At 42.8% G+C, this 13,511-nt stretch overlaps 1 protein-coding gene across 2 annotated transcripts in view; it reads right to left on the reverse strand.

Moving 5' to 3' along the window:
* Positions 1 to 13,511, reverse strand: part of LOC143353978 (protein groucho) — a 226,791-nt gene that overhangs the window by 129,731 nt on the left and 83,549 nt on the right. For both annotated transcript variants that reach the window (XM_076787617.1, XM_076787616.1), the window contains exon 4: positions 1,836 to 1,880. In XM_076787617.1, the coding sequence (XP_076643732.1) occupies positions 1,836 to 1,880 (45 nt within the window). The remainder of the gene's footprint in view (positions 1 to 1,835; positions 1,881 to 13,511) is intronic.

The following is a 13,511-nucleotide window of genomic DNA, read 5'->3' on the forward strand; positions in this document are numbered from 1 at the left end:
ACTTTGACTTTATGCCGTAACGGTGAAAAGATCCTCGACTACTAATGGGTGTAAGACGATACTATTCTGCGAAACTTCCCTGGTCGATATAAACGCGATGCTTTCGTTATTACGAGAACGCCAACATTGACAGAAAAAGCATCGAACGTTGAACACAATGGAACAAGAATTATAAATTCTTCTAATATTTTCAGATTTATTTTTTATCCGATTTCGTCATAGATACCAAAAGTGTTGTACTTCCTTGAAGGGGATCATTCCTAAGAACATTTCAAGTAATTTTTACCTTTGCGAAAATGTTCTTCGCGGTTTTGTTAAGGAGTTACAGTGATTTCTCTATACAGGGTGTTTCACCTAACACGAGCATCTAAAATATTTCGCTTGTTTCTTGTGATAGAAAAAAATTGCAGAAAAAACATTAGTTGAAGGTTGAAAAAAGTTGAAAAAAAATTTGTTCAAGGTTATATTTTTTGAGATTTTAAAGTAATCGAAGTTTTTTTTTAATGGAATGATATATTTTCGTTATCGCTATATGATAACCAAGGTCAAGACGAGTCGAACGACCCGTAATATTATGATCTTCGCGTGACCTTGAGTTTGTTATCACCAACGATTCCACACCACACATTTACACTCCATGGACGCTGGTGGACTTGTCGAAGTTAGTTCGGGTTTTCAGTGCACCAATAATGCATAGTATGTGTATTCAGAGTTAGGTGAAACACCCTGTATAAGTCGCCAAGACCTGTATAATAAACGTCGCAGAATTATCCCTGTCCTCGAAGCTCGAGAGGCCTCGGACGCCGAGGAGTGGACGATACACGACACTGACAAGACCCGTGTCGTTGACATATATCGAGAAATCACTGTAACTCCTTAACAGAGCCGCGGAGAACATGATCGCAAAGGAAAAAGTTACTTCAAATGGCGTCAGGAATCACACCTTCCAAGGAAATACATTTTTCAAACACCCTGTACATGAAATCCGTAATCCAGACACGACGTATCCGTAGTATTCGTGCGTCAAGGGGTCAATATCTTTGAAAAAAAAAAAGAAAAAATAACAACTTCGAGGCAGGTATTCGAAATGTTCCCGGAAATTGATCACCTAATACCTGAAAATCCTCGGCTCTCGTCTAGAATTCCTCGCCTCCGCCGGGGACGTTTTTCCAATTCAAGGAACGCTCGTCGAATAGATCACGATCTCCCCCGTTGAATGCCGGGTCCGTGATATACGCTCAATAATTCGCAATAAAACCGTGCTCCCGACGCGGCCTCCGTCTTCTTCTACGTTCGAAATTCGACGAAAGAAGTCGTCCGGTAGCTCGGGGTTCTCGTGCGATTTGCATGTTATTACCTTGTTTACATATTTATTCAATAGCCGTCGGACTGCCCCCCTCCCCGCGCGCCCATGGGAATCGTCGTGCCCTAATCCGTGACGTTGTACCTTTAATTTCGTATTAAGGGTCGAAACCCTGTCGGCCGCGGCTCGAGGTTCGAGCGATTAGTAAGTCGCCGCACGGATATTGCTCGCGCGCAGCCGTCGCGTCATGAATGAAAACATAAATTTCACCGGACACGTCGTGCTATCGCGCGTTAAGTCAACGAAGTAATTGCTATACCGGTGTGTGCTCTTGCTACCGTGTTGTACGTGCGTGCACACACTGTCACTCGCACACACAGGCGCGGGCACGCGGATGCATGCAGCTCGGCGCGCTCATAAACACGGGCGCACGGGAGCGTATTCATACGAGCCGGGCGAGAGAGAGAGCCGGCTTCTATCGCCGCGCTTCGATGATATTCATTTGAAATTCAAATTAACAACGAGGGCTTACCTGTTTATGCATTTCCACGTTCAGCCCGTAGGACATCTCGTAATACTGCGAACATGAAAAAGAAAAACAGAGAAACGATATATTAGACGTGAGAGATATAAACCGGCGGAAATATAAAGAAGCGTGCCGCGGTTATAAACGTTAACGCGATGCTTGCGCAATACCCGCGCACGGCGGGTAAAAGCCGGTGTTTGTCTCACGGATACGCGAGCTGCTCGCGCCCGGTTCGACCGATTTCTGTGTGCCGGCTACGCGTCAGGAACCTGCTGCCTGGACACCGGCCGATTACACGCGAAAACATGGCAAAAATATGCGGCGTAATGGTTTCATCCGAGAACGAGGTCTCGGGGAAATTATGTTCGGATACTTGTCGTGCTGACCGGGCAATCTGAACGGCAATTGATTATCCGTCGTGCGGAAATAATTCAAAAATTACGCGAGTTGCCATTTTTCAGCGTGTATTCGGTCGAACGAGTTTTCAAATTTATTCGAAACAAGCATGCTTGGCGAATTCTTAAATTTTGTCGATCTTAGTCTGCACTTTTTACTTATTTTTTTTTTTTTCAAGCGGAATAATCTCCTCCTCATTTACAATTGTTACTCGATATATGTCCTGAATATCTAGCCGATAAATGTCACAGAACCATCCCCACTGCCGTGGGGATAGTGTACACCGGATATGATATAAACGGAATCAATGATATTAGCGGAAAATTAATGTTGACACGAATTATATTGGTAACATTTTAATTATAAATGTACCGCAAATATATTGGTGAAAGTCTCATAAAAAAATAATTACAAATAAAAAACTTTAGGCTTTGATTTAGACCCGCGAGCTTCGCTATCTTTTTCTAGGCAGTGTATCAAAGAATAGTATCTTCCAGCCGATAATTGTCCCCGACCAGACCCGTGTTTTGGACATATATCGAGTAGACACTGTACATATATAGTTGAGTCGCTTAATGCAAAGATGATGCAAGCCAAAACAGTTAATCATTGAATAATGAGGAATTAATTAAACTTCTATAAAACATTGTAAGGATGTTACATTTGTCTTTTATAAGTTATGCTAAAATTACATTACAATTATCGTTTAACTCTGCAGTTTTTAATACCATGACTAAATTACTTGATATTGTGGGATTTTTCAGAGATGATTTTCTGATTGAATGACGATTAAACCCTTGACATGTGGTGTTAAACCCAACAGGCAAATATTGACTTATACTACTTATACTACTTTTGCATCGAACGGCTCAATTATAAGAGAATAGCTTAGTTTGGACCAGAATTTAGATTGATCTACCACGTATCTTGAGGAAGAGAAATCTTAGTAATAGATTGTAGATCTTTATGCAAATTCCAAATTTCATGGTTTATTTGATAAAATCCAGGATGAAGAACAATTTCAACTTATCAAATAGAAAATTTTTATAGAAATCATTAATGTTTGTTACCATAAGTTTCGCATTCCAGATTCACTATTTTACAATGCAAGTTTTCCTACAGGTTTGTTTCCTTACATTATTACAATGAAAATGATTTATTGTTGCGAAATTTAAGATTTTAACGCGTGTAAAAGTGAGTATATATAAAACACTTATTTCCCTGCTGCTTGTGGTAATTTCATATAGATATACATATATTTATATAATCATTATGACCATCGTTGCAACAGAATGATTAATAACATTCACTGATTAATTTGTAGAAAGGTGAATTTGGTCTGTGTAATTTCTAATTTAAAGTGCAAAACTATTTTAAAAATGTTGTAAATGCATAGAGATCCGCAGTCTAATTATCACAGTAAAGTCTTGATCTAAGCCCAGTCCTCGGGTCCGCGTTGTGACATACATCGTGTAGGGCTACCATTTTCTTGTGACCGCGCATGTACCATAATTTCGAATGTAACCCGAGCACGTACTACAGAACATGAACTGGCAAACCGTAACCAGCTCAGTCTCTTGTTTTTTATTTAATTTGATTCTTGCTCCCCATCGGTCGACAGTAATTGAATTTTACCAAGGACATCGATCTCGCCGATGTCGCTCGTACAAAGAGCCCCGAGCCTGATCGAGCCTGCTCGAGACATGTGAACCGAATTTGTGCCAGGGACCAAGGGGATAAATAAATTTCATCGGTAACCGCCGGTGCGAGGGTTAGGGGGAATATGCTCGCATGTACTCAGGTGCAACTTATTATGCAACGCGCGACTCGATTGCACCTGACCGCTCGAGTCGCTCGGGGAGTCCCAGGCGTTCTCTCGACGATCTCGACGATCTCGAGGATCGATTCGCTGCTGATAATCAAACATGGGCCCCGCATTAACGCCGGCCATTATATAAGTAATATGCGGCGAGGTAGCAGCAACGCGGGTCCGTCCGTTCGTCCGGTACAAACGATCTCGATCGGGACGCGAAACGATGACTCGACGCCCGAAAATTCCTCGAAGAGGTATTCGGAGGGGAGCAGAAGAGGAACGAGGAGATAGAAGCCAGAGATATAACCTCGTGTAGACGGTTAAGCCGAGCAGAAAGACTCCCAAGGGCTAATCGAATTATCGAGTTACCTAAACCGAGATGCTGGCTCGAATTCGTAATAACGTCTAAAAGAACCCTTCGAAGAGGGTCTTTAGGGTCTGTACACGGCTGCCGAGAGAGCCGAGATTACATCGATCGAGCGAGATTACGAAAACCGGGCCAAATTGAGCCGTAATGTGAGATCTCCGCCAGGAAGGAGGATAAACGCCCCAGAGAAAATGAGAAAAACGAACGGGGAATCGGTCTACCCTCCCCCTTTTGCGGACCTACGAGGAGAATCCGAGGAGCGCCGGTGTGCCGGGGGTACACACGTTCGTGTGAATCGTGCGTGTACGCGACGTCCAAGACCGGTTTCTCGTAACATCGTTTCTACATCGTGTGTACAAGATCCCGTCCCGGGTATGCTTTAACTAATTCACCTACCGGCCAGAGATCCTCAACTCTACCCGGTATGTGGATGCTGCGACTGGATAATAACAAGTCACTTAAGAGCCAAGACTTCGTAGATTCGCGATAAGGTAGAGTGACTAGGTTACCGACAGAAATAGGCGAAAAATGATTTTACGTGCCTCAACTTTTCGGCCTTATATGAGAATATTTTTCTCTTGGAAAGGGCTCGTTCTAAAGAAGAAGGTTCAATCTAGCGCGCGCTGGTCATTAGCTGACGAGATTATGCAGATATTTGGTAATACAAGCGTTAGAAGTAGACCAAAAATTGACGATGTGCATGCCGTGGAATCCAAGGATTTTTATGCCATTGGATAAGTTTTCTGAATAAAATCGAGAGTAGCGCGCGCTGGAAAATATCTCCGGCTAAAATTCAGCTATATTTTGTTTTGATTCTCTGCGAAATAAAGCCAAAAACTTGAAGTACGTTTCTGGCGTCAGAATTCATAATATCGATAACATAGAGCAAAAAATGTGACAAGTTTAGTTAAGACTCGTCGGATCAAGACCCAGACGGATCTTAAGTCAGTGGCTGAAGGCTGTCAACGGAAATTAGTGCCTTTTTTTTTGGGTCTTAACTAATTTATTTCGCGGTTACAGTGATTAGAACTTCTTTGATGCTTTAATTTCCCAGAAGAAGAAAATTTATAACCATTGTATGTGTCTATACGGTCTCCGAATGTATATAGTGTTTACTCGATATATGTCCGAAACACGGGTCTAGGCAGGAACATATATCGGCCAGGAGATATTATTCTTTGATCCACGACGAACGTAGAGAAGAACAGCTAAGCATACATGTCCTGCACGATGCGTGTCCAGAACACGGTTCTGGCCAGGGGCATATATCGGCCAGGAGATACTATTCTTTGATTTGCGCCGACCATAGAAAAGAACAGCGAAGCTTATCTGCTAGGCATTTGGGTCATATATAGAGTAAACACTGTATTGACAACGGACTAAATGGTATTTTATTTCGGTTCAAAGGAAACTAGTAGATGCTGTTCGAAATCCTCATCGCATGTCTGACTCGATGTTATAGTGCCAATGGGTTAAAAGTGGCCAAAAGTCAATCTCTCTAGTTTAAATTGTTAACTACTCATATGGAGTTAAAGAAGATTAATCTTGATCTCAAAGAAGTAAGTTTGTAAAATATGTTGAGATTTTAAGGGATCTAGTTAGGTGCTGTCATGAAATCGTCGAAAGCGTTTGCTGTCCACCGGTTAACACTTGTCAATATGTAACATTTCTGACACTAACAATACTATTAACATTTAATTCTAGATTTATAAACATCGATGCGTATGTGTTCGTATGATTTCCATAACGTTAAGAGCATGGAGTCGAAAAATTCGTATATTCGTGATAGTAGAATTTGATAACAATTTCAACTGTTTGATTTTCCGATCGGTAGACTCTAGACTCTTGGGCTTTGAAGCTAGAAATCGGTGAACACAGCGAAAGAGGATACTCTTAAAAATTGCATTTCCTTGGAAACACAGGGTCCTGGAAATCTTGTACACTCTACAGATTCTACTCTGCGGAAACTAATCTTCCACTGGTTCTTTGAAATATTCCCTGCTAGGGAACAGTTCAGAACCTCGAGGTCTATATAGAACGTAAAGGACCGGCTGCCCCAAAGCTGACTGTATGCTACCTTCAAAGATTCAGGTTACAGGTACCCAAAGATGCTTCCGGTGATCTAAATATTTTAGTCCTTCAAGCGTCCTGAGAACGTTTTTCAGGTTTTTGCCGAGAGTTTTAAAAACATCCCGCAGATTCTTTCCCGACTTCACATTTAATTTAGGAGTTATCGGCTCTCTCTCACTTTCTCTCTCTCTCTCTCTCTCTCTCTCTCTCTCTCTCTCTCTCTCTCTCTCTCTCTCGAGTCATTGATCTCTCGAAACACTTTAGTACAGACTGTTATCTGTAAACAGTATTCTAAATGCAGTAAAGTCTTGATTTAAGCCCAACCCTCGGGTCCGTGACATAGATCGTGCAGGGATGAGCATTTTTGTCTCAATTGAGACAAGACCGTCCCCACCATAGCGCCCACTGTTTCCTTCCAGTAAGCGACGCTACCGTGGGGCATGGTGGGGCAACGAAGTCGCGAGACACCAACCAACGCGATTAAGGTGCGCGTTGCATGAAAGAGAGGTTACCGTTCCCATCACTGATGTAGAACTACTATTTTCTTGTGACCGCGTCAACCGCACCGAAAGTAGAAAAGAACAGCGCTTGTAAACACGGACCGCACGGCCGAAAGCGCACTACAGTGATTCCTCTATATATGTCGCCAAGGCCTGGATAATAAACGTCGCAGAATTATCCCCACTGCCACGGGGTATACCCCGTGAAGGGCCTCGGACGCCATGGAGTGTAAACGTAACACGGCTCGGGTACGTCTCCTGGACGATACGTGACGCTGACAAGACCCGTGTTGATGACACATATCGAGAATTCACTGTATTTCCATAGCTATTAAAAATACGCAATCAAAAATTTTCAGGACTATCTGCACGGGGCTAGAAAAAATGATTTTCTACTTTCTAGTCCGTCTTAGAAACGCGGTACATTAAAAATTTATTTTTATTTAAATTGGAATTGGAGTATTCGAACGCTTACGTTTACAAATTTTAATGAATAAAACAAGATGTACTAAACTAATCTGTATAGAACAATTGGGTATCTGTAGTAAGGGGGAAGTCTCACAAGACTATGTCAGTAAAATTTGAAAAGGATTCAACAGCATAGGCAGAAGTTATGATATATTTATTAGAAACACGCGTAATAAGTGACTCACAAAAGTATTCGAACGCTACATATATTATTACATTATTTAATGTTAATATTTTGTTGGACCATCTTTAGCAGCAACGATGTGTCTCAATCGACGTTCCGTATATCCCAAAGTGATTCGCAGCCACGAATCTCCGATACCAATAACGCGAGAAGGATTGATCCTAAAGATGAGGTTGAAAAAGTTATTCGGAACTTAAGGAGCGCAGAAATTCGAGACGCAAACGGTATATTTACTGTCCGCGATTCCATTGTTCTCGAATCAAACGGCGCCATAATTTTCGGGCTCGCGCCTGTGTCCCGGCGCGGCCCATTTTTTCCCCGGTAAACCGAAAGCGAAACGTTGAACCGCGAATTTGTCGCCTGGAACAGTGCGTTCCAGCCGACGCGACGTTACAGCTCAATACGGACCTTCGGGTTTTACGTTCCCGCGGCGGTGAGGATAAAAGGAAAAATGGCAGTGCTTCTGCAGCGGCCACGTTGATATATTAAAACACGGCTTTACGATCGACGAGCAATAAAGACCGTTTTCACGACAGTCGTTGTTCCAGTACGAGGAATGATGTGGCGACTACTCCGTGTCCCGGACGCTCGTTAAAATCGCAGAGGTACCATTTTTTCGTCTCGCATTTTTCCTCTAGCTGTTGCCGTCGCGTCGCTGCCAAGTTCGCGCGCTCGGTCGGTTGCCGTCCGATTCCTCGTGTTTTCTTTTCCCCGGTTCGATGTCCCTCGACAAGACAGACACCGATCCGTCCTTTTGCCTTTTTCTTCGGGACGTGTCTCACACCGTGTACAGTACGTACCGCGGTGACGTTCTTCCGCTCGTCGAAAGTCTTGTCGGCGTGACTCACGGATGAGTCATGAAATCGAGGGGTTGAGAAGCCGTGTTCGTGCGCCGCGGCTCGGCTACACGAAACCGGACGGGATCCGATGGTTTTCCACTTAACACGCTCGCCGACACGCTTGTTATCGATAACAGAGCTTCTTAATGTTATTAACCATTTTTTCCGACGTTCGAGTACCCCCCGCCTGTCGTCGGAATATAATTGCCGTCGATTATCGGATTGTTTCTCGCGAGTGTTTACGCCGGATCGTTCGAGCGTTGCGTTTAATAAATCGCGCGCGCAGATAATAATTGATTCCACGGAAGTACACAGCGATCATTTTTCTGCGATAGTTATCTCGCGGTTATAAGCGGCGACGACGTTTTCTCTTCGCGGAAATATGATGTTAACGACAGCGAAATAATTAGTCGGAAAACAAGATAGCGTCGGGACGCGTACGTGACAAAGGATTCCGTTATCTTTTTCTTGGGATCTTCATCTATGCGCGTTTCGACTGTAGTTCGTTGGGTACCCAGTCTGAACATTCAAATCAAATTTTTCACCCGGACGGTTTTGATGGTTGTACAGATGACGATGTTTAGACAATTGACCTAGGCCTCGCTGTCCAAGTTTTAATCAAAGAAATTTGAATTCTTGATCTAAGCCGAACGGAGCTACACGATCTTTGTCAGTTCGCCTATCTTCTCCACTGGGGGGGGGGGGCATACCCCTAAAAATTGCGTTATCATTATTCGAAATATTTTTTACATTATTAAATTTGTTTGTATTTAATAAATCACTAAACACTTCAGTATTGTACGAGTAAATTGCACCATTTTCCTATGTATAACATGAAAAAAATATATATAGAAGGGAAATATTCTAGGTCGGAAGAAATGTTTCGTTTTGGGGTTACAATAGCTTCGAGTGCAAAGGGTTAAAAATTCACAATCACAAATTTTCAGGACTATTTGTATGGGGTTAGGAATCTGTATGGGGCTAGAAAAAATTATTTTATACTTGTTAATCCGTCTTAAAAACGTAGAATATTGAAATTTTTTTTAGTTTAAATAATTATTTTCTGCTTTTCAGTCTTGTGTGTGTTGTCGCCCAGCTCTGAGCTATGTCTACAGTTTCAAGTCTCTAGCTCATCGGGAAGTTAGTTTAAAATCAATTGCAAAATTGGTACCGAACAGACAGACAAGAAAGGGAGTTAGTAAAAACGTGGCAATAAAAAATGAGACCTCGGACTGAAACTTGACGCGTACTGAGTATCGGTATCGCATACGTGGCCTGTCCTTTCTTCAACAGAAATCGCGGAAACCACCATCTCCACTTAAGTGTCCGTAATCGGTCCCGACTCTGGACACTTAATTGTGCACTACTGTACCAATGAAATCAGAAAGACAGTACCGTCTAAAGGAATCGAAAGTAACGAAGTTGCGTTGCCGACGTTCGTTTTGACAAAAAAAAAATGCAATTAAAGATCAATGCGGTACGCGTGCAGCTGACTAATGGCTGTCGTTAGCACTATAATCGAGCACTTCAAAGTGCTCTGACAATTTCAACAAAAATTGACCAAGTGCTCGAGAAATTGAACAAATAAATAAAGCAGTGCGACGCGCGCGCCAGGAAACCCGATGCACGTAAAAAGCAGTAGTTTTAGCAGACTCCTATTCCTAACGAGGTCGCTTAATTACTACGCAGCTTTTCAATGCCATGAAACTTTGATCGAGTAATTGCTAAAATTCGTGTTCCACCGTGTTTTACATAATCGTATCACAAACGTATAAACTCCGCAGTCACTATTTATTACGCGCAAATAAAACACGCAGTTCTGCTCGTTCTCGCGCACGCTCATACACCGTTTAACGGACACACGACTGCCGGCTAATAAAACCAGCGTGTCGTAAACAGTTACGAGCGGGTTGCGCGGGGCTGTTTATCTCGATATTATCAAAAATCGACGTTACGTACTCGTCGACCAAGCAACGCGAAACCGCGGAACAAATAAAACGCGGCCGGGAGGAGGGGGGGGGGCTTTTTGCACGGTTCGCAAGAGTAAATTGCGAAAAGAGAGCATCTCGAATATTGTCGCCTGAACGATGGTTGTGATTAATAATTTATGTAGGTCGGAGATCACTTAGTCGATTTTATCAACTCCGAAAGATAATACACTGCTCCCGAGTAATTTTGCTAAATGGAAACGAAAAGTAATTTACAAAAAAAAAGAAAAATAGTTTTAACACTAGGTTTGCAGAGCACTAAAAGTTACTATTTTGCATAACTTTATAAAAATAACAAGAATGTGCTGCTCAAATTTTTGGCCACTTTTTTAGTAATATATACCCAAAGAAATAAATTTGTTGAATAATTCCTCACGGATGTATCTTTAAAATCTTAATACAGTGATTTCTTTATATATGTCGCCAAGGCCTGGATGATAAACGTCGCGGACTTATCCCCACTACCGCGGGGTATACCCCGTGAGGGTCCAAGAAGCTCGAGAGCCTTGGGTATGTCTCCTGGACGATACACGACACTGGCAAGACCCGTGTTGTTGACAAATATCGAGAATTCACTGTAACTGTAAATTAAAAATATTAGAACCTGTCATTTTGACGGGTCCCGTAAACCTAGTGTCAACACAGCTCACTGTGTCATTTCAAAACCGTTGTAGCAAATGGATAAATACAGGGTGTCCCAAAAATGTTGTACTTCCTTGAGAGGGGTGATCCCTAAGGTCATTCGAAGTAACCGTTTCCTTTCCGAAAATATTTTCCGCAGCTTAGTTAAGGAGTTATTAAGAGAAGGCAGACCAATTACGACGCGACTACAGCGGACGGATTCCGGCTCGGCCAATGGCAACGCCATGTTCAGCGGTACCGCTCGCTATAGCCGCGCTCTGATTGGTCCGTGCTTTACCTTAATAACTCTTGTACGAAGCCACGGAGAACATTTTCGCAAAGGAAAAAGTGATTTCAAATAACCTCGGGAATCACCCTCTTCAAGTACAACATTTTTGGGACACCCTGTATATAATTATAATTTACTCTAGTAAATTTCGAATCCGTTATGGAGGACTTATTTCGTCGGAGAATCTTTTTTAACGCAGTTGTGGTGGCACAATATGGTTGGAAAATTAATTAATCGCGGGTAATAAAATACTTCTTACTTCCTTTCGACTTCCGACTAGACTGCGGATCATTATAGAAAATTGTTTGCAAGACACGGCAACCAAACAGAAATCACCGACGAACCGAAACCGATATTGCAAACGTTTCCAGTCCCCGCTTTGATCTATCAACGTGTGGTGCGCAAATGCTGGTTCAGTCTGTATTTAATTGCGAAACGACGTTGTCCAGAGGGATTTCGACTAACCAGAAATCACGAGGAAAAAAAGGGACTGTCGGGACAAGAAGCAGGACAAGGAAGTACCGGATGCAGTTGGTCGACCGGCGTGGATCTTCTCTCTCGGTGGCTCGACGAAGTAATTAGCCTTTAATTAATAGACTTCGCCCCGGGGACCCTTGCGGGAGTGGAGGTCTGGATCTTAATTATCGCGAGGCTGGAAACGTTACCCGCGGTCGACACGTTTAATGCGAGCGTGTCGCGAACAGGCCCGGCCCGACCCGACCCGACCCGGCCCGGCTCGGCTCGGCTCGATTCGGGCGGGATGATAAAGCCGCGCGGCAATAAACGTCGTTCAACCGTTAAACTCGCCGAATCTAGAGCTCCCTATTTCCCTCTCGTTTGCATTTTCAAATTGAACCGAGCTTTACGCGCCCGCGTCAGGATTTTATGCCGCGTCCTCGTGTGTCCGCGGTGATCGAAATTCCGCCCGCCTCGATCACCGACGGAGATTTATGCTCGCCAAGGATGTTCGGTATACTGGCGATGATAAACACGGCAGACGGTCGTTGATCGACACCCTCCGAGGGGAAAGAAACGATCCAATTTCCACTAAACGCCGCTGTTAAACAACTGCAGTCTGTTTTTCGAACGAACGGCCCTGAGATACATCGGTGCTCGTAACAGCTGTCCGCTCCATTCACGTGACCTATGCGTTTGCGAGTATGCGGCAACAGAAGTGGACAACTATCACGACCGACTTCTGCGGTGTTTTCTTCCCGAAAACCAGAACTGTATCCGAACAAAGTACGGTAACGTCTCGATATGTGTACATATGCGACACAGAGGTGCACGATAATTATCAACAATCAATTATTCATGAGGTGCAATGATAAAACTTAAAACTCTATTTTAACTATTCTTTTATGATACTTTCACCGACAGATTTCTGACATTTTTCTGATTAAATTGACACCAAACACGATACAATTTCGATCATGTTTAATTGACGATTTCGTGGAACCTCGATTATCCGAACTGATATTTGAATTTAAATTAAAAATAATTATCTGATTTGTACAATAAATTGTGTTGTTTGTAATTCGTGTCTGCTTGCAATATCGCCGGTTCGGATAGTGGAGGTTTTACTGTATCGTCAATAAAGCAAGTAAACATAATCCAAATCGTGTCGTGTTTGGTGTCTTTTCGATCAGAAAAATGTCGCGAGCATGTTGGTAGAAGTCTCATAAAGAAATCATTGAAAGCAGAAACGTTTCACGATTGCAATTGAGGTGGACAACTACCACGATTATAATCTCGGATGTCTTTTTCCTAAAAGTTAACTGACAACATCGTATCTTCACCAGGTATTGAATTTTTGTGCGAATGAATTGGATCTCCGCTTTCCATTTGTATTAAGAATTTCAAAGATTCCTTCTTTTAGAGGAAGTTCTCGACGAAGAGATTTCGAGCTGAACGTCGTCAAAAAAATGAAAATACTTCAGGGCGGGATATACCATCGTGATGAAACTCTGCTGGATAGAAAGGACGACGTTAACGATTCATCGACTGGTAGTGGTTCATTCGCTAAGTAGGTGAGAACACTCGAGTGAAACCAAATCTGATACCAAACTGACAATCTGATACAAATCTGATACCATCTGACTGATACCAAAAATCGAAACTAATAAAAAAAATTGCAGGGAATCATT

Source organism: Halictus rubicundus, chromosome 5 (genome assembly GCF_050948215.1).
Source record: "Halictus rubicundus isolate RS-2024b chromosome 5, iyHalRubi1_principal, whole genome shotgun sequence".
In the NCBI taxonomy this organism is placed as follows: Eukaryota; Metazoa; Arthropoda; class Insecta; order Hymenoptera; family Halictidae; genus Halictus; species Halictus rubicundus.